We start from the raw sequence: 24,790 nt of genomic DNA, 5'->3' as shown, positions 1-24,790 counted from the left end.
TCAATGTTTTATTTTTAGTATATAATTTTTTTTTTCCAGTTTCAAGATGGCAAACCCCCTTCCCAAAAGAAGTATGTCTGGGGGCAAGGGGAGGGACTTCCAGTGACAAAGGTCAAGGGTTAGGCAGCAGGACCAAGATAGCAACCAGGAGGCAGGGCACCCTTCAAGAGGCAGGGCAACCTTTGCAGCTCACGACAGCTCACCAAAACTTGTTAAGTGGCCCTCCACCCAAAATAATTGCCCGCCCCTGTATTAAAGGGTGTTAAACTATGCTCAGTGCCCTCTAAACATCAAAGTTACACCATTTTAGGTGAGGCTTATCTTTGAACTGCTCTACCTATCTGGAGCTAGGTTATTCTTAGTCTGCTCCATGGAAATAAAGCAACCAATTTGCAGTCAATTCAGCATCCCAAAATTCAAAGCTCCCAGCCCCTCTACCCCTGACAAACTTTCCACCTTCCCAAGTTCTACTGCCCAGGGGGTGGTACTGGCCCCAAGCCAACACTTCTACCTTCCCCCAGTGGGTATGACCCCAGCCCACATGGCACCACACTACTGGGTCCAAGGACACCAAGAGACCTGATCCGGGCCCCTGGTTTGGGAGCCAGGCATACAGCTTCTCTTCAGAGGGCTAAGGCCTTTGCTCTGTATCTGGGTGGCTCTCCCCTAGCCAGGATAATTTGCAGGGGAGAGGGGTGGCTTTCCTCCACAGCCACCCGGTTTCCTGAGGTGGGAAAGAGGAGGGAAAAGGGCTGCCTAGCACCAAATGTGGCAAAAGCCTGGAGCCTGGGGAGGCATGCTTCCCTGGGGTCCATGCTGTTCCTATAGTTAACTCTCAGTAGCTCCAGGCTAGGAGCAGAGCTACCAGGCAGTGAGACTATGGAACCCAGGAAGGCATGCTTCCCTGGGCTCCATGCTCTCACCTTGGTTAACCTCAGAGGAGAGAAAGAGCCCTGGCTCCTGGCTTGCTAGGCCCTCTAGTGTCAAGTCACAGTTGTGCAGGGAGAAGACAGCATAAAGACTTAACCTGCTCTAAAACTGTTCAACTTCAACACCCCCTAGTTTTCCACAGATTTAGAATGGTCTAAGGGTAATCTGTAACAGCACCCTCAGTGTGATGCTGTGGTAAAAGGACCTAACATTATTCTTGCTAGTATTGAGAAGGGAGTAAGGAATAGGATCAAAGAGGCAATGTTCTGTCTGTATACAGCTTTGATTAAGCCTGTAAGAAAGTACTCTCCCCAGTTCTGATATCCACCTTTAAAATAAGGCACTGAAAAAGTAGAGAGCATGTAATAAAGAGCTGCAGGAATAATTGAGGACTGGAAAAAAATCCTTACAATTCTAGTGTGTTTGTATAGGGAATTAAGGCACTCAGGAAAGTTAAAACATATTAAAGTAAAGGTATGAAATAAAGGTAAAGTAAAGTAAAGGTGTGAAGTTAACGTGTATAAAACTAAACTACATTAAACCCCTGCATTAATGCTATCATTCAGCAACTGAGAAGCCTTCACTTGCTGTAACTGTAAGAAGGGACTAAAGCAACTTTACTTCTGAATGAGGACGTTCACATGGGACTTGAGTTTATTGTAAATTATATGAATTAACTTCACACCTTTAGTTAATTTGTCTTAGCTTTCATCAGCGTTCCCATCTGATCAGCCCTGAGAGACTAAAAAGCTCCTCAGTCTTTGTTAAAATAAAATAAAATAGATCCAGAGGTTATAGAATCATAGACAGTTAGGATTGGAAGGGACCTTAGGAGGTCATCTAAGCCAACCCCCTGCTCAAAGCAAGACCAGCCCCAACTAGATTATCCCAGCCAAGGCTTTGTTGAGCCAGGGTTTGAAAATCCCCAAGGATGGAGCTTCCACCACCTCTCTAGGTAACCTGTTCCAGTCTTTTACTACCCTCCTAGTGAGGAAATTCTTCTTAATATTGAACCTAAACTTCCCTGGCTACAACTTGAGACCATTGCTCCTTGCTGTGTCATCTGCCACCACTGAGAATAGCCTAGCTCCATCCTCTTTCTGACTCCCCTTCAGATAGTTGAAGGCTGCTATTAAGTTTCCTCTCAGTCTCCTGTTCTCTAGACTAAATAAGCTCAGTTCCCTCAGTCATTCCTCACAAGTCAGGTACCCCAGCAACCTCACCATTTTTGTTGCCCTCCACTGGACTATCTCCAATTTATCCAGATCCTTTCTGTAGTGTGGGCCCAAAACTGAACACAGTACTCCAGATGTGGCCTCATCAGTGCTGAATAGAGGGGAATTATTAGTTTCTTTGACCTACTGGCAACACACCTACCAATGCAGCCCAGAATGCTATTTGCCTTTTTGGCAACTAGGGCACACTGTTGGCTCATATTCAGCTTACTGTCCACTGTAACCCCCAGGTCCTTTGCTACAGAGCTGCTGCCCAGCCAGTCAGCCCCCAGCCTGTACTGGTGCATGGGATTGTTCCAGCCTCAGTGCAGGACTTTGCACTTGTCCTTGTTGAATTCCTTTTGGCCCAATCCTCCAATCTGTCTAAGTTACTCTGAATCCTAGTCCTAACCTCCAGCATACTTACTATACCCCCCAACTTGATGTCATATCTGTACCTACTACTCCCCCCAGCTTAGTGTCTTGATCACAGTGTATAAGTATTTTTGAAAGAAGAAAATACTGGATACTATAGGATTTTATCACTTCTTGGCCTTTCAGCTAAAATCCAGTATTGTAGAGAAAGACATAACAAGAACTAATGTCTGGGTGTTAAAGCAATTGCTGAAATTAGTAATTAGCCATTAAGGAGCAGGGTAGTCAGTCCAACCCACAATTCCTCCCGTCTGTCTTGCTGCTCAGCTGTCACCAATTGAGTCCCACATTCTTAGGACCAATTGTTTGGGACAGGAAGTGCTGATAGAGAGGAAGAGCTAGAGCTGATCAAGGATATGGCTTATGGCATTCTTCAGCAAGTACTTGCCTGTCACCTCCAAGAAATGTTCCACTGTACACAAGCTGCAAGCCACTGCAACCAACTTAACTTCTACAGGCCACAGGAGTTGCTTTGACCATAGTATCTAGGTAGTGAACCCCTAATACTGGGCAACCATGTCCTGCAAAGTAAGGAGCCAACATGGATCCACTCTGCAACTGAAATGGTAGCAACTGGTTAGCAGTGGAACTGCTGGGTGGTTTGGAACAGGAGTTGACTGGCCACTTCCACCAAAATCTAGTTGGCCATGCAGTGGGCACTTTTTCTCCATGCCAGGGAATCCTCAAGGCCCTCTGGAGACTAGAACACTGGGAGGGTCACTGAGATGTACGTTCTCACCAGCCACATAGTGGTGGAGAAGCACCACCACTCTCTGAGTAAAGTTTGGAATGGGCATGTGAATCTGTGCCAGTAGCAAAGCTTTTTCAATCCAGGTTATACAACCTGACAATCTGCACTGTGACAAATGCCATGTCTGTCCATACCCTAAATGACATAAACCCAGTAGATGTTATAAGCTGTCACTGCATTTCACGTCTGTCAAAAATAGCAACTTCCTATCCTTATCAACTAAATGGATCAGCAGTGTAGGGATGCATTTGGGTGCCAGGACAACATGGAAGCAGTGACTTTGGCTGCCACTGTGAACACAAATGTGCAGCTGCCAGCAGCAGCCTCTTGGTTTTTGCTCCACATGTCTCCAGAGTTGGTGCCAAAGGTAGCTGCCATATCAACCCATCTCTAATTATACCACTGGAATGGATGGACTGGTACGATCTGCTAAAAGATCAAGTTGTATTGCTTTTCAAAACACTATCATATGACAAATTAGAAGTCCTCCTTTTCTCCTGTCCAGGGTCTATTTAGAACAGTGATTTTCAACCAGGGTACCATGGCACTCTGGGGTTCCTTGAGATCCTTTCACGGACACCCTAGGGTGACACACACTGTTAAGGTGTGCAAACATGATTCACATGATAAACCCAGAAATTTCAAATAGCAATTTGTAGTGTTAAAAACATTCTGACTTGTAGTGGTCTTTGAGTTTTTTGTAAGAGAAGAATTGCTCTAGTATTTTTCTGTAGTCAAAAAACATGCAAACACTAATAGCTGACATTTTCTGAGGAGTGCCTCAGGTCTACCCAGGGGTGCCTCAAATCTAAAAAGGATGAGAACCACATATTTATATTATGTCTGTATGAGGGTGGCAGGTGATTCTGAGCAGGATATTCTTGAGTATGACTGCTGCCTCCCCTCCCATGTCCGGATTGGGACCAGGGCACTCCCCACCCCACTGGGTGGCCAAATTGGGATCAGGTTGCACTCTGCCCCCACCCCATGACTGGATCAGGCACCTGCCTCACCAGCCCCATGTGCTGATTCCAGCCCATGGACCGACCTGGCACTGCCCATTTGGCCTGCAAGGTGAAAAGGCTGGGTATCATTGACCTAGCCTGTTGGGATGTAGTAAGGTCAGCCAATGTATTTACACAGCCACAATCGCAAGAGGGCAGGAACAAACAGCCTGACTGATGGCAAGGATAAAACATCGTTAGCTGCCATATGGTCATACAGCATCTTTATGGTTAACTGTGTAATTGACTGTTTACATACCCTGAAGCATAAATGCCACATGCCCCCAGAGGCTGGGAGGGCATGGCGACTGCCCACAGGTGGTGGCGGCAGTGGGGGTGGCGAGCGCCGACCGGCAGTCAGCGGCCACCCACAGACGCCACCAGCAGTGGTGGTGGCAGCCAGCGGCAATCAGGGACTGCCCACAGAGACAGTGCTGGCAGTGGGGGGAGGGCGGTGCTGGTGAGTGGCAACCACACACAGGCACTGCCAGCAGTGTCAGCAGCGCTTTTTGCAGAGGGTGCACTGCTAAGCTCAGGGGGTGCACCCCCTACGCATTGCCAATGCCCTGAAGTTATAATAATCTGCTCTACAGATAGTCCTTAATGTTTAAACAACATGCAAGCAAAGTTAAACTGTTCGTTAAATTTTGTTAAAACCTTGTTTAGTTATCTTGGATGAAACCAAATAATTTAGAGGGGGATTCAAACTACATTCTAGCCTAGATTCTTCAGGCCTCATCCAGACAGGGAGGATTAAACTACTACAGTCCAAGTCCATTTTATTACTGAATAAGAAAATCCACGTGGGGGCTTAGCATGCATTACTTATACACACTGACTTCTTATTTAGTTGATGCACCTTAACTTACCCATATTAAATAGCTAAACTGCCATAGCTGATATCCAGCCACAGCAAAGTAGATCTGTGTAGTCCTGGAGGAAGCAGAAGCAGGAGGGGGCAACAGGGAAGGTCGCATTCTTCCTGACAAAGTAGGGCAATTGGCTAGTCACCTCAGGTTTCTGTATATGAATACATGAAGCCTGGGAAAAAAGCAGGAAGAACTGGAAGTCCTCATGCAGTCAAAGAACTATGACGTGACTGGAATAACAGAGACGTGGTAGGAGCTCACATGACTGAAGTACTGTCATGGATGGGTACAAACTGTGCAGGAAGAACAGGCAAGGATGAAGAGGAGGAGGAGTTACACTTAATGTCAAAGAGTTGTATGATTGCTCAGATCTCCAGTCTGAAACTGGAGATACGCCTCTTGAAAGTCTCTGGGTTAAGGTTAGAGAAGAGAGCAACAAGGATGATGTCATGGTGGGCGTCTGCTACAGACCACTAGACAAGGAGGATGAGGTAGATGAGGCTTTCTGCAGACAAGTTGCTGGAGTTTCCTGGTCACAGGCCCTGGTTCTCATGGGAAACTTCAGTCACTCTGCCATGTACTGGGAGGGCAATACAGCAGTGCACAGGCAATCCAGGAAATCTTTGGAGAGCATTGGCGACAACTTCCTGGTACAAGTGTTTGAGAGACCAACTAGGGGCCATGCTCTTCTTGACCTCCTGCTCAGGGAAGAATTGGTGGGGGATATAGAAGTGGATGGCAACTTGGGCAGCAGTGACCACAAGATGATCGAGTTCAGGATCCTGACAAAAGCAAGAAAGGAGAGCAGCACAGTATGGACCCTGGACTTCAGAAAAGCAGACTTTGACTCTCTCAGGAAACTGATAGTCAGGATCCCCTGGGGAACCAGCTTGAGGGGGAAAGGAGTTCAGGAGAGCTGGTTTAATTTTAAAAAACCTTACTGAAGGCACAGGAATAAACCATCTCAATGTGCAGGAAAAATAGCAAATATGGCAAGCGACCGGCTTGGCTTAGCAGAGAACTCTTTGGAGAACTTAAACACAAAAAGGAAGCTTACAAGTGGAAGCTTGGACAAACAACTCGGGAGGAGTATAAGAATATTGCTCAGGCATGCAGGGATGAAGTCAGGAAGGCCAAAGTGCAATTGGAGTTGCAACTAGCAAGGAGCATTAAGGGTAACAAGAAGAGTTTCTACAAGTAATTTAGCAACAAGAGGAAGATCAGGGAAAGCATGGGTCCCTTACTGAATGGGGGAGGCAACCTAGTGACAGATGAGAAGGAAAAAGCTGAAGTGCTCAGTGACTTTTTTGCCTCAGTCTTCACAGGCAAGGTCAGCTCCCAGACTACTGCAGCAGGCAGCACAGTTTGGGGAGGAGGCGAGCAGCCCTCAGTGGTGAAAGAATAAGTTAGGGACCATTTAGAAAAGCTGGGTGTGTACAAGTCAATGAGGTCAGATGCAAAGCATCCACGGGTGCTGAGGGAATTGGTTGATGTGACTACAGACGTTGGCGATGTGTAGGGGGTGCACGCGGGTGCACATGCACCCCCTGAGATTGGCAGTGCATCCCTTGCGATTGGCCACCACTTGCCAACCCCCCCCCCCACCAACACCACCGGCGGCATCCATGGGTGGTCGCCAATCAGTGCAGCTGGTATCAAGTGGAGTGCCCCAGGGGTCAGTCCTAGGGCCAGTTTTGTTCAATGTCTTAATCAATGACCTGGAAGATGGCATAGAGTATACCCTCAACAAGTCTGCAGATGACACCAAGCTGAGGGGTGTAGTAGATACATGGGAGGATAAGGCTAGAATTCAGAGTGACTCAGACAACTTAGAGGATTGGGCCAAAAAAAAAATCTCATGAGGTGCAGTAAGGACACGTGCAAAGTCCTGCACTTAGGATGGAAGAATCCCATGCACTGCTAGAGCCTGAGGACTGACTGGCTGGGCAGCAGCTCTGCAGAAAAGGACCTGAGGGTTACAGTGGACAATAAGATAGATATGAGTCAGCAGTGTGCACTTGTTGCCAAGAAGGCTAACAGCATGTTAGTAGGAGCATTGCCAGCAGATCAAGGGAAGCAATTATTCCCCTGTATTCTGCATTGGTAGGGCCACATCTGCTGTCCAGTTTCAGGCCCCCCACTATAGAAAGCATCTGGTCAAGTTGGAGAAAAACCAGCAGAGGGCAACAAAAATGGTTCAGGGGCTGGGGCACATGACTTATCCAGAGGCTGAGGGAACTGGGTTTATTTAGCTGGGGAAGAGACGACTGAGAGGGGATTTAATAGCAGCCGTCAACTACCTGAAGGGTCATTGCAAAGAGGACAGTCCTCAGTGGAGACATGACAGAACAAGGAGCAGTGGTCTCAAGTTGCAGCAAGGGAGGTTTAGGTTTAGGAAAACTCTCCCTGGGAGGGTGGTGAAGCACTGGAACAGGTTTCCTAGAGGGGTGGTCAAATCTCCACCCTTTGAGGTGAATAACAAGTCCCAGCTCAACAAAGCCCTGGCTGGAATGTTGTAATTGGGGCTGGTCCTACTTTGAGCAGAGGGTTGGACTAGATGGTCTCCTGAGGTCCCGTCCAACCCTAATTTTCTATGATTGATTCTATGATACAAGGCCTGAGAGGAAACGGCCAAAGTCTACCCTTACATAGCAGAAAGCTTCTCTTGCCATTTTAGCTTTAATCGTGCCACAATAAAAACTGTTGTATAGCTTTACTCAAAATAGGTTAGGTATCAGACTGATTGGAGGAATTTTTTTTTTTTAAATCCCAAAATTAATGCACCTTCTTCTACCAGCATAGCAGGAGCTCCACTGGGGCTAAAGTAACTTCAAGAGAATTCTCTAAAATATCATTATAGACGAGGAAAAGGTCTCTGAATGGCAGCTCCTGCTCACCTGATTAGTCAAGTAAAAGAAGGATTTGGGTATCTCATTTCCTAGTAGAATCTGGCCTTGTCTGGACTAGGTTCCCTCTTTAAAATTTTCTACCATTGCTGCTACTATCTTATCTCTGCTGACGGTAGCAAGAGGGGGAGCACTAGTATAGTCAGGGCTGCTTGCTCTGAGATTTAAAACTATGGGTCATTTATACATGTGCTCTGGGAGCAGGGAGCACATTAAACAGAGTGGTTCTGAGAGCTGCCCTAATTAAAGCACCGAGCGTCATGTTGATCAGTGTCCCCACACTGAAAAAGGGCAGCAGAGGCACTTTAACTGAAGCTCATCAAATGAGCTTTATTTAAAGCACCCCCACCACCATTCTTCAGTGTGGGGACACTGATACATGCGACACTGCAGTCTGCTGGAGCACAGTAATTACCACGTTCCAGCAGAGTTGATTAATCAAGTCTGCTCTAGGGGTGCACTGATACAAATTTTTTGGGCTGATACCAATGGCTGTTTTTTAACGAGCCATATCAGCTGCTACTGATCCTACTGCCGATATGCAGGTCTGGCTGGTAAGTCTGTTGTGGAGGAAGGGGGGAGGGGGGAGGGAAGGGACATGGGGGCGCAGATTGGGGCACTGTGGTGAGGGAGGGAGTGGGGCTGGGACTGGAGCTGGACCTGCGCTGCAGCTGCACACACGCATGGGGCATTTATCAGCTACATTAATCGGCCACATCAGCCAAAAAAAGCTGACTGCTGTCAATTTTCTTTATATTGGTGCCCATCTGATATGGGACCGATGTATTGGCACACCTCTAGCCTGCTGTGACGCGTTGTAATTACAGCACGTCAGAGCAACCTCTCTTCACGTGTATTGGCACCCATGGTTTTCAAAGCAATTCTGAGTAGGGTTAGAAAGCACAGTCAGTAAAATGCCAGAAACTAGCCTGCACAGGCAGTCTCACCACTGCCAGTGCTAGTGAAGCAGGACTTGTGGTAACAAGAGGAAGAAATTTTTAGGGGGAAAAAAGGCCAGTGAAGATAAAAACTAAAGTTAGTGAAGTGTTCTGAAATCTGACCTTACACAACTCATTACAATGCTCTCCCACACAGATAAGGGCAAGATTAAACACCAGGTCATATAATCATCCTGCCTCTTCCTTTGCAGCTCCACTAAGTTCCTGGCTCATCTCCTCTTACGTAGCTGAATCTTTTTTGTTACTCTTTAGAATCCACAGAGACTTTTCTAGTGTAAAATGAAGCTCAATCTATTCTCAGATACTTACAGCCGTAATACCTTTCATATAGGGCTTTCAGCTGCTTGTAATACAAAATGCAAATGTCCTGAAATTGTTCCTAAATAACAATAAATGAATACCTCAAATTTTTTTTTAAACTTCATTGAGTTCCAAAATTTTCTATGGTATGAATTTACTGGTAATGTTTGCAGACACAATTACTTAAGTTTACTATAAAAGAATATTCACAGAAATCAAGTTCTGAGGTGGCAAAAGAAAGTATTTGCATTAGAAATCTGATTCTAGGAGTTATGCATATCCAAGCCAAACTGAGTAGCAAAGACCTCAAATACTTATAGTGAATTGTTAGTGGAACAAGAATTGCAGCCATAAACCAATACAGTGTTATAGATCAAGAAATAGTCACAGAAATTATTCTATGAATTCTTTCAGACAAATACATTTGAGAAAATCATCAGCTGTTCAAAATAAATCTAAATATGCTTATTTATTGAATTAATTGGTCTCTCTGCTTTACTATTTACTCAAGTTCTCTCAAACAACTTCAAAATGTAGGCCTGAAAAGTCACTAATCCAGACTAGTTTGTCTGGTTTTAATTCTAGTTCAAAAGCTTCATGTTGCATGACTGACACACAATTTTACTGTTATCCTTCAGTACTAAACAGATACACCGTAAGGTTTTCTAGGATCACCTTATTTTTTTTTCTGATAGAAAAATGCAGTCAGATCTTATTTCCATCACATATTTTGGATGAAAAATGAGACTGGAAAAAACTGAAATGTATCAGGTCCACAGTATTGTCTTTGCTGATACCACGCTTTCTAGGGAATTCAAATATTTTCCACACAAGAAAAGCACATCTTTATTTCTTATGTTAATGATGACTTCAAATAAACACCATTTTAATTATATATAAAATGGCTGCAATGCACTTTAATGCACGAGTTGCAGTTTCTATCTTTAAAGTTGTTCTTTATACATTTTTAATAGGCAAATCTAGTGAAATGTCATTCTTACTACATTGAGGCTGATAGGAATAGCTGGAGAGAGACAAATTACTGTGCATCTAAACATGTTATTTTCCCCCGATTGTCATTTATATGCACTGCAGAGAACACTGGCATGTGTAGCGGGTGCACATGGGTGCACGTACACCCCCTGAGATTGGCCATGCCCCCCCTGAGAGAAGCACCGATGGCATTTCCGGCCACAGGCTGCTGCAGCAGGGGGGAGGGGCACGCAGCTGGCCCAGCACAGCAGGCAGGTAGGCAAGGTTTCTTTCTTTAGTTTCTGGGCTTGGGGGTGAGGGAGGAAGCGGGGTAGACAGGGTGAATCATTCACCCCTGACCCTGTCCCGCTCCCTGCTGCACTGTGGAGATTGTCCCACGACCCAGTCTGGCTGGGGCCCCACTCACAGTGAATGGAGCCCCGGTCAGGCTGGGTCATGGAACAAGTTGAGCCCAGTGACTCCTGCAGAGTCACAGTGCCAAGGGGGGCACATGCCCCCTCCCCCCCGATCTTTGCACAGGGCAAGGGTGGGCTGCAGCTGCAAGGCAAGCTGGGCTCTTCCTGCTCCATGCCCCGCTGCAGCCTTTGAAAGTGGTGTGGCACAGCGCCATGTGCCTCGCTGCCTGGGCTACCCAGCGGCAGGTCACATGGTGGCGCGCCGCTTTCAAAGGCTGCAGCAAGGCGCAGAGCAGGCAGAGCCCAGCTCACCTTGCAGCTGCAGCCCACACTTGCCCTGTGCAAAGATCAGGGGGGCCATGTGCCCCCCGTGGCTCCCTGGCACTGTGACTCCAAAGATCCACCGGGCTCTTCCTGGGGACAACTTAGATAGGGCAGGGTGGAGCAAGGGGCTCCGTCTCCTCCAGTCCAGCGCCACAACCAAAGCTGGCCCTGCTCCAGCTCCAGGTCCCGCTCTGGGCATTGCGGGGCTGGGGCCAGACCAGGGCCAGTGTGGGGAGGCAGCCAGAGCCAATGCAGGGCTAAGGGGAGGTGAACGCTGGAACCAGGCAAATGACCCCTGGCATGGGGGAAGGGGCAGCTGCACAGGTGCAGCAGACCCCGTCCCCAAGCCCGATCCCTGTCGGGTGCCAGCCCCAGCCTCGCTCCCTCCCCCGCCGATGGCCCTTTCCCCTCCCCTTCCCCCACAGGCTTTCACGCACAGCCTCCTTTCCCCCACCCCAATTTTTTTTTTCTCCCCCAGCCAGCAATCAGCTGCTTGGAGACTCCCCCTGTCATCAATCAGCCACTGGTGCCCCCCCAGTATTAGGAGGCACCAGTCACCCATGTCACAGAACCTGAGAGGCATCTGCTATCCCAGCGGAGTTATTGCATCTCATGATCTGAGTGACATTCACGCTAAGTTGGGGAACACTGTGCAGCATTTTTGGTATCAGTCCTAACCCAGTCTTTCCAAATCCCTTTAACCGCCCACAGATGAAAAACTTTAGTCCTGCAGTTAAGTTACTATCACATCTCACTTGTGATTTAAGAGCAGGAAAGACAGCACAAGAGCAACAGTGAAAGAGAGCAAAAGCGAGAGAAATGTAAGCAGTCTTACAGACCCAGCCTAATGTGACATGAGAGAGAATAAAAAAGGCTACCTAAGCTTGTAAGAAAGTAGGCTCGATGAGCTCTCTGAATGTTCATCTTCAAAACACTCTTCCCTTCCTTCATAAGTAAATTGGTTATATGGCAAGTAGAGAGGTGTAGACTTAGCTGATGGTGACTGTGAGGCTTCAGTCTGTGATGTAGAAGGACCTGGTTGCTGACTTTCATGCATTTTCACATCACTGTGTTCTGTTACTTTAGACAGGATCCTATCAATGGTTTTGTAATAAGGCCAGTCTGGTGCAACAGTTTCACTATCAGTCATGCATTTTAATTTCCTGTAATGAAAGACACATAACATTAAGGTCTGATAATACAAAATAAGCATTTCACGTAAATCTTACAGCTTCATTTAGTGTCGGAAGCAAATTTTCATATAAAACTTTGATCATTTGACAGTCAAACTAAAAATACTTAATGAGAACAAAGACAGTGTTTGGGAGTTTTAATTTCCAATAAGGTCATTAAAATTATGTTCAGGATTTTATCCTGTGATACAAAGATGCATATTTTCCAAAGCTGAGCTAGTACCACTGCAAAAGAACAACAGCTTCTACTAGTGAAGAGAAATATTTAAGTAATTTAAGTAACCAATATGCTTTTCAAACAGCGCTAGATATTTCCCCTTACCAGCTGCCAAACTGACCATCCTTACTGAGGTCTAACAGAATTTATTATTATAATAAAGACTACTGAGAGAGCCATCGCCTTTACACTAAATGGAACCAAATCTATGCCATGCCTTACTCCATTAACAAAAAATAGAGATTCCCTTTATACAAGTGATAGTGACATGGCACCAGCATGATGCAGGGAACAGTCATAGTGGGTGGGAACTATAGTAACAAGCATAATGCTGTAGATGTTTAGAGATGTGCCACAAAGTTTACGTCCATTTAGAAAGAGCTGAAGGATTCTTGACGGACTTGACTTGGAACTAGGCAGTTCTCAGTGGTGGCAGATGACAGAACAAGGAGCAATGGTCTCAAGTTGCAGCAAGGGAAGTTTAAGTTGGATATTAGGAAAAATTTTCTCACTAGAAGGGTGGTGAAGCACTGGAACAGGTTCAGGGGTGTACAAGATGTGGCCCACGGGCCGGATGCAGCCCACCAAGCCATTCTATCCAGCCCACAGGGCCCCTAAAAAATGTAGAAAATTAATATTAATCTGCCCTGAGCTGCTTGTCATGTGGCCCTCAACAGCTTGCCAGAACTCAGTAAGTGGCCCTTTGCCCAAAATAATTGCCCGCCCCTGGGTTACTGAGAGAGTTGGTAGAATCTCCATCCTTGGAGGTTTTTAAGGCCCGGGCCTGGCTGGGATGATCTAGTTGGGCCTGGGCCTGCTTTGAGCAGGGGCTGGACTCCATTGCCTCCTGAGGTCCCTTCCAGCCCTCAATTTTTATGATTCTATGACTTTGTCCTTCATATATATCCCTTTATGAAGGCATGTAAGGCAGTTACTTACCTGATCCAAACTTTCCTCCATCACACAGACTTGGTATTGTTTGTATACTTTTTGACCTCAAGAGCATATAACTTAAAACTGAAGTTCACAGAAAACTGTATGAACTGTAAAAAAAAAAATGGTCACTGAGAGCTTTATTTTTGGTTATATCCAGGGATCCAGGTTTTCCATTTCCTGCAGAAAAATGAGGATTTTCCCCTTTGAAGTGGAAAACCATGGGTTTCCCCTTTTGCAAACAGTTCTCCACAGGCAGAGTTTCAGCATGCAACAAGCTGCTTGCAAAAAGGATGCAAAACCCTAAACCCTGTCTGAAGGGAAGGGGGAGGAGGCATGGGCAGGGCCTGAGAATTTAAGACCAGCCAGGACTGGGTCAGACTTACTTTGCCTCCTGCAGCCTTTGGAGTAAGTAGGGCCTGGGGAGCTAGGGGGCTATGGGTTGGGAATGAGGGGGCCAGTGATTTCCTGGTCCCTGTGTGACCCCTGGATCTGATTTTACAGATTTTGGGGCCTGCTGATTGGCCCTGTAGGGAAAGGGTGGATGGGAGGTGACAGGCAGGGCAAGCGAGATGGAAGAGGGAAGGAAGAGGAGGAGGGGGAAAAGAAGTAGGAGAGGGTTACCCATGGGGCCAGATCGGGTTTGCCCCAGCCGCCACCCACCCGCTGTGCCCATGCTAGTCTCTGGCCCACTGCAGTCCCTACCTCTATCCTGCTGTTCCCAGGTGCTCACTGCCCAGATGGTCCCAAAAGGTGGCAGTGGGTACGTCAAAGTGCTCAGCATCCACAATGCCTGGACCAGATCAGGCTAGTGCAGAGCGTCTCGGCAGAGCAGCTCCATGATTTGCAGTGGGGACAAGTGCTGGCAGCCCCGGGCAGTGTGCAAGGGCTGGCCAGAGCCGCAATGAGCCTACAGCAGTCGGGGCAGCCCAACTCTGCCAGGACATGCTGCTGCCACCTGGAACCACTTGAGCGGTGGGTGCCTAGGAGCAGGAAAGCAAGGGCAGCAGGGCAGGGACTGTGGTGGACTGGGAACTCTCACTGGGACAGCAGTCTCCACTTGGTGGGGGCTAAAAGGTGGCCGGGGCAGACCCCACCTGGCCCCATGGGTGGCCCCACCTACATCCCCATCCCACTCCCCCTCCCTCTTCCTCTCCTCCCTCCCACCTGCCCTGCCTGCTGCTGGACTTCCCTTGGCTGGGGGACAGCAAAATGCAGGACACACATGGGGCACTGGCAGGGTTGGTGGGGTTATGGGTTGCAAATGAGGGGCAATGGCATAGGCAGGGGCAGGGCACTAGCATGTCAGGGCTGTTTAGTGTCCCAAAGCAGCAGGAGGTGACAACCAAAGTTGCACTTATGTCCTGGTTTAGGGGGACAGCTGCTCCCAGAAGGGAGTAAGTGCTGATTGGCCCTGTAGGCAGGGGCTGCAGATCAGAAGTGAGGGGCACTAGCAGGGCTGTGGCTTTGGAATGAGGGGCACTGGCATATCATGGCTGCTCAGTGCCACAAAACAGCAGGGGGGGCAGCTGCAGCTGGACCCGCATCCTGGTGAGCAAAGGGGGCAGGGAGAGCTGTGATTTTCCATAATAAAAAAAACCAAAATCAAATGCCAAAATACACAGGTATTTAGAATTTATTTTATTACAATACACATACACACACACACACAGAAGTACTCTTCACTTAACAACATCCCAGTTAATGTTGTTTTGTTATTACATCACTGGTCTATTAACATACTCGTTTAAATTTGTGCAATGTCCCGTTATAACATTGTTTGGCCACTGCCTGCTAGTGAGATGGGGGACGCCAAGTAAATGTATGTACATACATTTAGCCCCAGGCAGCCTGCAGAGCAGCTCCAGCAGGTAAGCGATGGGGGGAGAGGGGGATTGAGGCCCCTGTAAGGAGGGAGCTAGGCAAGGCTGGGACTGCTGCCCAGCTGGGTAGGGCTTGGGGCCCGAGGCCGCAATGCACAGCTGCAGGGCCCCAGCATGAAGCAGGATGGGGCTGCATGTGGCTGGTCTAGGGGAGAGGGAGAGCTGACTCCCCGCTGCCACATGCACTCCCAAGTCTGCACCCGGGGCAGGTACAGGCTGCAGGCCTGGGCTCCCACCCTGCTTCACTCCCCTGGGGCCTCCACAGCCCTGTGGGCATGACCCAGTGTGACTGGGGAAAGTGGGAATCTTCTCACCGCTGCTCACTGCCCCCCCACCCGCCGCCCTGGCGACACATCACCGATTTGTGCCGCTGCTTTGAGGGGCACAGCCCCGTGCACAGGAGATGCATTGCTAGGGCAGCAGGGGGGTAAGCAGCAGTGAGGAGATCCCTGCGCAGCCCTGCTGTCCCCAGCCATGCTAGGTCATGCCTGCCAGGCTGTGGAGGCTGCAGGAGAGTAAAGTAGGGCAGAGCTGGCAGTGGCTAGCAGCTTCTCGGCACAGGCTGCTCCCTGCCACCCTGCTTTCCTCCCCCGCAGCCTCTGCAGCCTGGCAGGCAGCAGCAGACCCATGCAGGGATCTCCTCGCTGCTGCTTGCCCTACCCTGCCTTGGCAATGTGCCTCCTGCGTGCGGGGCTGTGACCCTCAAAGCAGCAGCACGAGCAGGGGCACATCACCAGGGTGGGGGGAGGAGGGGGCAGCAGCGCAGAGATCCCCATGCAGACCCACTGTCCCAGGGGAGCAAAGCAGGGTGGAAGCCCAATCCCACAGCCTGCGCCTGCCTAGGGTACAGATCTGGGGGGCGTGGATCCCCACAGCCCCCTGGGATACGCGTGGCAGTGGAGAGCCGGCCCTCCCCTGGACGAGCCACCCACAGCCCTGTCCTGCTTCCCAATGGGGCCCTTCAGTCACACATTGCAGCCCCGGGCCCCAAGCCCCAAATGCCACCTGGCTGTGCAGCAGCCCCAGCCCTGCCCAGCTCCCTCCCTACAGGGGCCTCAATCCCCCTCTCCCCCTCACCACTTTCCTACAGGAGTGCACGCAGCAGTGGGGAGCCACCCCACCCAAGGCCGCAGCACAAGGAAAAGGGGGTGCTATATAATGGTTTTTGTCTGGGGAAAAAAATTTCCCTGGAACCTAACCCTTCCTATTTACATTAATTCTTATGGGAAATTGGATTCGCTTAACATCATTTCACTTAAAGTCGCATTTTTCAAGAACCTAACCACAACGTTAAGGTGTGTGCATATAAATGAATATATATATATAAATGAAACATCATATATTATACACATATATATGTACGTATGTAGACATACACATACATGTGTACATGTACATGTGTGACATTTCATTTTAAATCACAAAGAAACGCAGACCTTAGGTTTTTTAATCAGAGAACTTGGGGGATTTTATCAGAGCATTCTGGATTTTTTAACAGAGAAAACCAGGATCCCTAGTTATATCCCTCACTTTAGATCTTGCAACTGTTAAGCCAGATTGTTTCAAAGGGACAGGAGACAGATAAGAATAAAGATAAATGCTTCACATAAGTAAAATTTGAATTAACAGACCTAGAAAATAAACAAAAAACCGTTTCTGCCAGCAGAAAGCAGATTCCATCTGATGAAAATAGGAAAAGAACTGGATTTGATAGCTGACCTACCATTTTCATAAAATATGCACTCTGGTCTGGTGAATGGAGAGAAAGAATTTTTTCTTAGGTTTTGATGCACTTTAGCATGCATGCACGCTACAAGGTATGATGAGATCTTTAGCTATGGCAACTACATATAATCAAAATCAAAAGCAAAGCCTGTATCAAAGAAGTATTTTTATTCCCTCAATGCATTAAAATTTTTAATTATTTTTTTGTGTTTCGCAACCAGCTGATGTAATTTCATCAGAGAATATTTGACAGAACATGTATATTTATATATCTTTTAAACCTGGAATAGTTTGTCACAAAATAATTAAATACAGGACTGACAATAACTTGTCCACTTGATCTAATACCTTTTAACTTAGCTCTTTAAATTATTTGCAATAAAACATTTTTTAACTGTTTGGTTTACCTGGATCTGGAGGCGTGCACAGATTTAACAGCTTAAATATAGTACATCTCAATCTGCAATACTAAGAAGCTCACAATCTTAACAGCAAAGATTAATGATAATTAAAATGTGGGTTTTGTTGGGAGCTGGTGTTTGCTGAACTTGGACCTCTGATGGCAAACTGGTAACCCACATGAACCACATTAGCAGCATCTGTTGTCTGACGGAGCAGCTAACTACAAGTGTGGAGCAGCTGGCAACAGCCAATGATCTCCCCAGTGGTTAAAAACTCATCTCAATGGCAAGAGGGCAGATGAGCCCAAGCATGAGAGTCACTAATGGAAAAACGAGCGTATGAACTCATGTAGATCAACAACAGCTGAGACACTGGTGCCACAGTGTAGCTCTCCATACATAACAGGGCAATGTCACCAAGTAGCATGAACAACATCACTCTGAGGACATTTGAATTAACCTCACTGATAATCAAGGTCTGCATTTCCCTAGTCCTTCATAATTGCAGCAGCTTTTTTTCAGTTCCATTGGGCTTGAAGTATACTGGCGTTGGACTTCATTTGTAGTTTTATTTTTTATATAGCTTAGCATAAGCTAAAACTCCATTTTGTTTTAGCCATCTTAATGTTTTTATATTTTCTTGTTTTGTATGAATGTGGTATGTGTGTGGTCAGGAAAGAAAGAAAATGGAAACTAAAGATGCAAGCGGCAAGAAAGAAAATAAAAATATCACACCTACAGAAAAATGGCTGAAGATACAGATGGACAATCCAAAGCAAAAAATCCACTCTCTAAATCCAAAGGGCATCTTTAACCACAAAAGCTGAGAAGGAAACAAGTCATCACAGAGGTGCAGCTGACAACCCCGGTCTAGTGAACAAGCAACAGACATGCAGCTGCTACTCTAAAAGATGAGAGAGAGAAAAAAGACTTTGGTGAGAGGGTGGGGTGCGGACAACTTCTGCACGAGGCATCACTATGTGTCCGACAGACCCCCAGCCTTCTCTTCCTCATGCTCAGCTTGGTTGGCCACCAATCTGACTTGAGCACCTAAAGATGGGTAACATCCTAATATCTTGAATGACTACTTTGCCTCAGTCTTTCACCGGACCAAGGGGAAAACCATGCCAAGTAGAGTAGAGAATAAGCACAGTAGGAATATTTGCTTTCCTACTATTGCTGTAGAATTGATGTATGACCAATTAAAAAAACTAGGCGTATAAGTCAGCAAGACTGGATGATCTTCATCCAGAAGTGCTGAAGGACCTGGCCGAAGTCACTGCAGAACCCCTGGTGAAACTTCCACAACTCGTGCCACTCTGGAAAAGTCCCGGAGGACTGGAAGAGGGCCAGTGTTTTGCCCATCCACAAGAAGGGCAGGAGGGAGGACCCGGGTAACTATAGGCCAATCAGCCTAACTTCCATCCTAGGGAAAATCCTAGAAAAGTTCATAAGGAGTCTATCTGCAATAAGCTTGCAGAATGTAAGATTCTGAATGACAGCCAACATAGCTTTGTCATGGGCAGGTCTTGCCTTACCAACCTCATCTCCTTCTATGACCAGGTAACTCGCTACCCGGGCACAAGAGAGCAAGTTTTCATTGTGTACCTAGACTTCCAAAAGCCCTTTGTGATCTGGTATCCCACAATGTCCTCACGAGAAAACTGGAGGATTGTGGGCTTAACACGCAGGTGGGTGAGAAACTGGCTGCAGGACAGAACCCAGAGAGTCGTAGTGAATGGATCTTTGTCATCCTGGTGAGAAGTGGGCAGTGGTGTCCCACAGGGGTCAGTGCTCGGTCCAGTACTTTTCAACAGCTTTATTAATGATTTGTATGTGGGGGTGAAGAGCTCACTGGCCAAGTTCACGAATGACACCAAGTTACAGGGAAGTGTGGTCACACTTGAAGATAGGTTACAGATATAGGCGGACCTAGACAGGCTAGCAAGTTGGACAGAGCAGAATTTAATGTAGTTCAATGTCGAGAAATGCAAAGTGCTCCACCTTGGAATGAGCAACCCCCAACACACCTACAGGCTTGGTGGCACCAAACTGACTAGCATCATGAATGAAAGGGGGTAATAATAGACCACGGTATGACTGAGCCAGCAATGCAATGCTGTAGCCAGCAGGGCAAATAATACTCTGGCATGCATCAATCGATGCAACTCCAGCAAAGCCAAGGAGGCGATTGTTCTGCTCTATTCAGCACTGGTGAGACCACAGCTGGAGTACTGCATCCAGTACTAGGCACTGCACTTTAACAAGGGCATGGACAAGCCTGAGAGAGTCCAAAGAAGAGCCACTCATATGATCAGAGTCTTAAAAGGCAAGCCATATGAAAAAAGGCTGAGGGATCTGGGACTCTTCAGCCTGAGGAAAAGGGGGTGAGAGGGGACCTGGTACCAGCTTACCACTATACCAGGGCAGTACATAAAGGGCTCAGTGAACAACTGTTTACCAGGGCACCTGAGAGGAAAACCAAGAGTAATGGCCACAAACTCCTGGAAGATCAATTCAGGCTCAACCTTAGAAAAAACTTCTTCACAGTCAGGGTGTCCACACTGGAATAAACTCCCTCCAGAGGTGGCGCAATCACCTACCCTGGAAATCTTCAAGAGGAGACTAGACAGTCACTTCGCTGGGGTCACCTGACCCCCCCAGTTATCTTTCCTGCTTGGCGCAGGGGGCTGGACCTGATGATCCTCCAAGGTCCCTTCCAGCCTCACAATCTATGAATCTGCAGAATGGGGGTGTGTGCGTGTGTGTGTGCATGTGTTAATATGTGTCTATAAGTATAATGATTTAAGCAATAAGGATATCATGGCTTAATAGTTTGTGTTTTCAACAAACATGGTCACATACTACCCCTGAAAATAGATCCTGCTTGTCTTTCTTTATACACAGTACTCTTTGTGCGTACCACACTGGCACAAAACAGCAGTGGTGGCACTGTGCAAACTACCATCACTTTAATCCAATCACACACTCCCACAGTCATGGCATCCTTGTGAAAATCTTTAAGGATATATGAGTGACGGTGACAGACATGGCAACACTGGAAGTAATAGTCATGAACCTGCACTCAGATAGCAGTGGCTGTAATTACTGGATGTCTGAAGCAAACATAGCAGTTTCATCCAGTAAACTGCTGGGTGATTGAGGAGCCTTATTTGGAGAAAGCCCTTGGCTCATTCCAAATTAGGGGTAGCGCAAACAAGATGAGATGCCTTTAAACAACCTTTCACATAGACTGGACCAGATTGCCACATCAGCTGGGTTAATTTGTGCACTTGAACATCAAACAAAAATGTTTGCTTCCTTTATGTAGCCTCATGGAAAGTCCACACCCTATTGAATATACCTGAAGAAAACCAGCCTGCTCAGAGGACAGCCTGTCACCAGAAAACTGTAATAATAGAGATCCTCTCCTTGGACTGTAACCTTGTTGTGGTAAAGAGGCTTGTGTACCAATGACTCTTAGAGTTATGTCATTTGGTGCCTTGTACTCCTAGTAGGGTCTCTCCTGGCAAACAGGTTTGAGGCGAGGTCCCAGTCTAAGCATGGTCCAAACTCCTGAAGACTCCAACAGCAGAACACCTGAGGGCCTGCTGGTTCTCTGCGGCTGTGAAGGTGGATGAGGGTTGCCAAGGGATGGATCCTTGCCACTGGGTTCAGGGCTCTTTCCTGTTGAGTTCGTGTGGCTGTGGCTTGTGCACCAGCTTCCCCACATTAAAAGATGTCATGCGTAGGTCTCTGCCAGGCGTGTTAACATATCCCACAAACCAAGTCCTGTGGCGACAGATGAGCTGGGGTGGGGATAGGAACAGTGATCCCTGGGAGTCCCTGGTCCCAAGCCTGAACATAGGTGGTGGTCGTGTGATGATCTTTTTGCACTTACCAAGACAGAAATACAATTTGGCATCTGCAGCCATGACTGAGCAGTCCTCTTTTGGATCCCCTCTACTCACCTTGAATGGGGAAGGGGCCAGAAAAGGTGCCCTAAACATAGGCTGCATTGCTGCATCCAGTGGGATCACTCTACCTGTGGCTGAAACCAACAAAATTAAGCACTGAAATTTGTCACATGTAATGTCAACACTCCCATGGATTCCCTGAACAGTGAATGTCCTGAAAGAAGAACTGCTATAGATGTTACAGAACTTGCAAGATATGACATCAGTATTGCTGCTAAGTGAGACTCACTACGCAGATGAAGGCTAACTGCAAGAAGGAGGTGGCTACACCTTTTTTTTGGAAAGGAAAGTCACCTGAAGAGAGGCACATTCACAGGGTTGGCTTTGCCATCAAGAACTAGATTGTTAGCTTTCAGAACTCCTGTGAGCATTAACAAATGCCTTATAATTCTCTGCCTTAAGCTCAGTATGCCCCAACACATGACTATGAAGAAGTCAACAAGGAACAGTTCTACTGTGCTCTTGACACAGTCCTGACTGCCACTGGCAAGGAAAACAAGCTCATCCTCATGAGTGACTTCAACACAAGAGTTGGGTGACACTGAACTCTAGAGTGGTAAAACTGGGAAAGAGAGGGTGGGGAAGTCAATTCCAATGGTACCCTTCTCCTCAGAAAATGTGCAGAGCATGAATTGCTCATCATGAATACCATCTTCAGACAGTGTGACAAATATAAAACTACTTGGAAGCACCCATGCTCTAATCACTGGCACCTTCTCGACTCAGAGCCTTTGATCATACCAATGCCCATATCACCCAAGCCCTGAGAGGTGCAGATGATTGTTGGATGGACCACCTTTTAGACCAATCAAGGCAACTCATACGGCTTGCACTACAACAACATAAACAACCAAAAGGAATGTGGAAGAGATTCAAAATCAAGGCACTCCAAGACCAAGCTAGATATGAGGCTCTTCAGCAATGCCTTACTGAGAGGCTGTCTGACCCACCTGACTACATTGAGGACATCCAGGCACATTGGGAGCAAGTTAAGAACATAATTCACAAGGCATGCACTGAATCAATTGGATACTCCACTTACCATCACAAAGATTAGTTTGACAAAAGTAATGAAGCACTTATCCACCAGAAGAGAACCACGTTCTACAGTTGGCAAAATGAACCCTTCAACCAGCAAAAACAACAGGCTTACCACTGACCTAAAGGTATAGTTCAGAGGAGGTTGCAGGATATCAAGAACCAGTGGTGGCAAGCAAAAGCCATGAAGATCTAAAGTTTCACTGATCAACATGACATGAGAAGCTTCTTTCAAGCAATAAAAACCATCCACGGGTGACATTCCAATGACCCAACCCCTTGTGATCCCAGGATGGCTCCACCCGTCTCACAGAGAGTGTATCCATCAAACAACACTGAAAGGAGCACTTTGAGATTCTACTCAACTGTGAATCTGAGGTCCCATCTACCATCATCAAGTCCATCCCTCAACACCCAATAATAGAATCTCTTGCTGATCCCCCATCCTTCAAGGGAGTCTGGCGTCTCATCACTCAGACCAAGAACAATCAGGTACCAGGACCAGGTGGCATTCCTACAGAGGTCTTCAAAGCTAGCAGTGCAAAAACTTCATCAACTTCTCATCAAAATATGGGTTACTGAGGAAGCTCCATCTGACTTAAAGAATGCCAGCCAACATTGTGACCACCTGCAAAAAAGTGGACATGTCAATGTGTGAGAACTACTGAAGCATTGCCCTCCTCTCCATTGCTGAGAAGATTCTTACTTGCATCCTTCCAAATCGCCTCCTCCCCCTTGCTGAAGATGTCTTTCCAGAATCCTGTACAGGCATCAGATCTACCAATGCCAGCTGCACATCATGGGTGAGCTGGTCGTTGCAGACAGAGGTTTTCAACAAGCCCATCAATGGCAACTAAATGCAACAGAGACCGTAATGATGTCAGGGTCACTCAAGTCATGCAAGGGGCTGACTGCTGCTTGGATTTGCAGATAATTCAGTCAAAGCTAACTGAAAATTCAGCTGAAATACTGCATTGTTACAGATAAGTAAAATCATAAAAACTGGCAAGGAATGGATTCCTGCATTCTAGCCAATCCTGTTAGACATTGCTGATAAAATATTGGTTCAGATACCCTTTAACTGACTGCTGAACCATGCTTGAACATGATGACCCTGTGATATCTAACATGGCTTTCACTGTCTTCAAAAAAACCTTTGACACAGTCATTTCAGTCTCTGAAATCTGGTGGACAGGCTCAGGGGTTCTGAAAAGTTTCTTACAGTTTTGTGTCAGTTCCAAGAAGGACTGCATCGCAGCACAAGGATTGTCCCTGGTCTAACTGAAACTATTCCTGTCATTAATGAAATGAAACAAGGTTGTATTCTTGGAATCAAAATCAATTTTGTTCACAGTGCTATATGCAAGACTTGAAGAAGGCAATTAGCAACATTCCAGTTATTAAGATTCTGCACCTCTGAAATGTTGTTCAGTTATACATGATTGCAAGAAAGATTATGTCACTACTCAACTGCTCCATGAGTTGCTCTGTCTAGATGACTGTGCATCCAGGTTTTGGGCTCAAGGTTATATTTTAATGAAGACTGAAGTCATGCAATACTTGGTAAGTTACATGCTGTCCACATAGTATATTGATGGATAGTGGCTTCCTATAGTTCATGAGTTCCACTACCTGGATAGTATGCTGAAAAATCAACTTAGTATCAATGAGAAAGTTGCTTTTCCATGACAAAAAAGTTTGAGCATTTGGTAAGTTGACCAAAGCAGTTCTGGAGGCAACCAGAAAGAAAACTCTAAACACGATTACGCTTAGTAAGGCTATACTATTTTGTTTCATAGGTGAAAAATCTGGACATTATACAAGGCAACTTTGGCCATAGCTGGAGAGAGTTAACCGATGTGTCTTGCATACCTTCCTGAGGACCAGATGGCTTGACCAAGTACCCAGTGTTGAAATGCTGCAGTGAACCAGTTGGCACAGCACTGAAACCTTGATAACAATGACCTAGTTCCTCTAAGCTTGCCGTGCTATACACATGGGCAATAACTGCATGCCTAAGCAGCTGTGGTATGGTTAACTGGAGTGTGGTCAGCAAAAGCAAGGCTGGCTGAAAAAGCATTCTGCAACCCTACTAGATTTCCATCTTGTTTGAAGCAGTATAGCAGCTGACTTCTGGGAACTACAGCTGCAGGTACAGTGATGGCATGTGAAGTTCAAAGAAGATGTTGACCTTTTCAAGCAGCAAAACAGTTGCTGATCTGCAGGAAAAGCATGTCAGGCTTAAGAAGCAACAGCAGCAAAAATTACAGATCACATATTATCACAGGCTTTGTGGGCAGCATTAAAGGAAAGTAGTTGAAGCTTTTTGTCACAAACTAGCCT

General features: G+C 46.8%; 1 protein-coding gene across 12 annotated transcripts in view; it reads right to left on the bottom strand.

Annotated features, from left to right (window-relative positions):
• Positions 1-24,790, bottom strand: part of MSANTD1 (Myb/SANT DNA binding domain containing 1) — a 95,150-nt gene that overhangs the window by 7,335 nt on the left and 63,025 nt on the right. For all 12 annotated transcript variants that reach the window (XM_090035479.1, XM_090035480.1, XM_090035481.1 and 9 more), the window contains one exon: positions 11,959-12,243. In XM_090035479.1, the coding sequence (XP_089891605.1) occupies positions 11,959-12,243 (285 nt within the window). The remainder of the gene's footprint in view (positions 1-11,958; positions 12,244-24,790) is intronic.

This window comes from Crocodylus siamensis, chromosome 2 (assembly GCF_052110815.1).
Source record: "Crocodylus siamensis isolate JL-2025a chromosome 2, ASM5211081v1, whole genome shotgun sequence".
Lineage (NCBI taxonomy): Eukaryota > Metazoa > Chordata > Crocodylia > Crocodylidae > Crocodylus > Crocodylus siamensis.
This window is presented reverse-complemented; position numbering and strand designations above follow the sequence as displayed.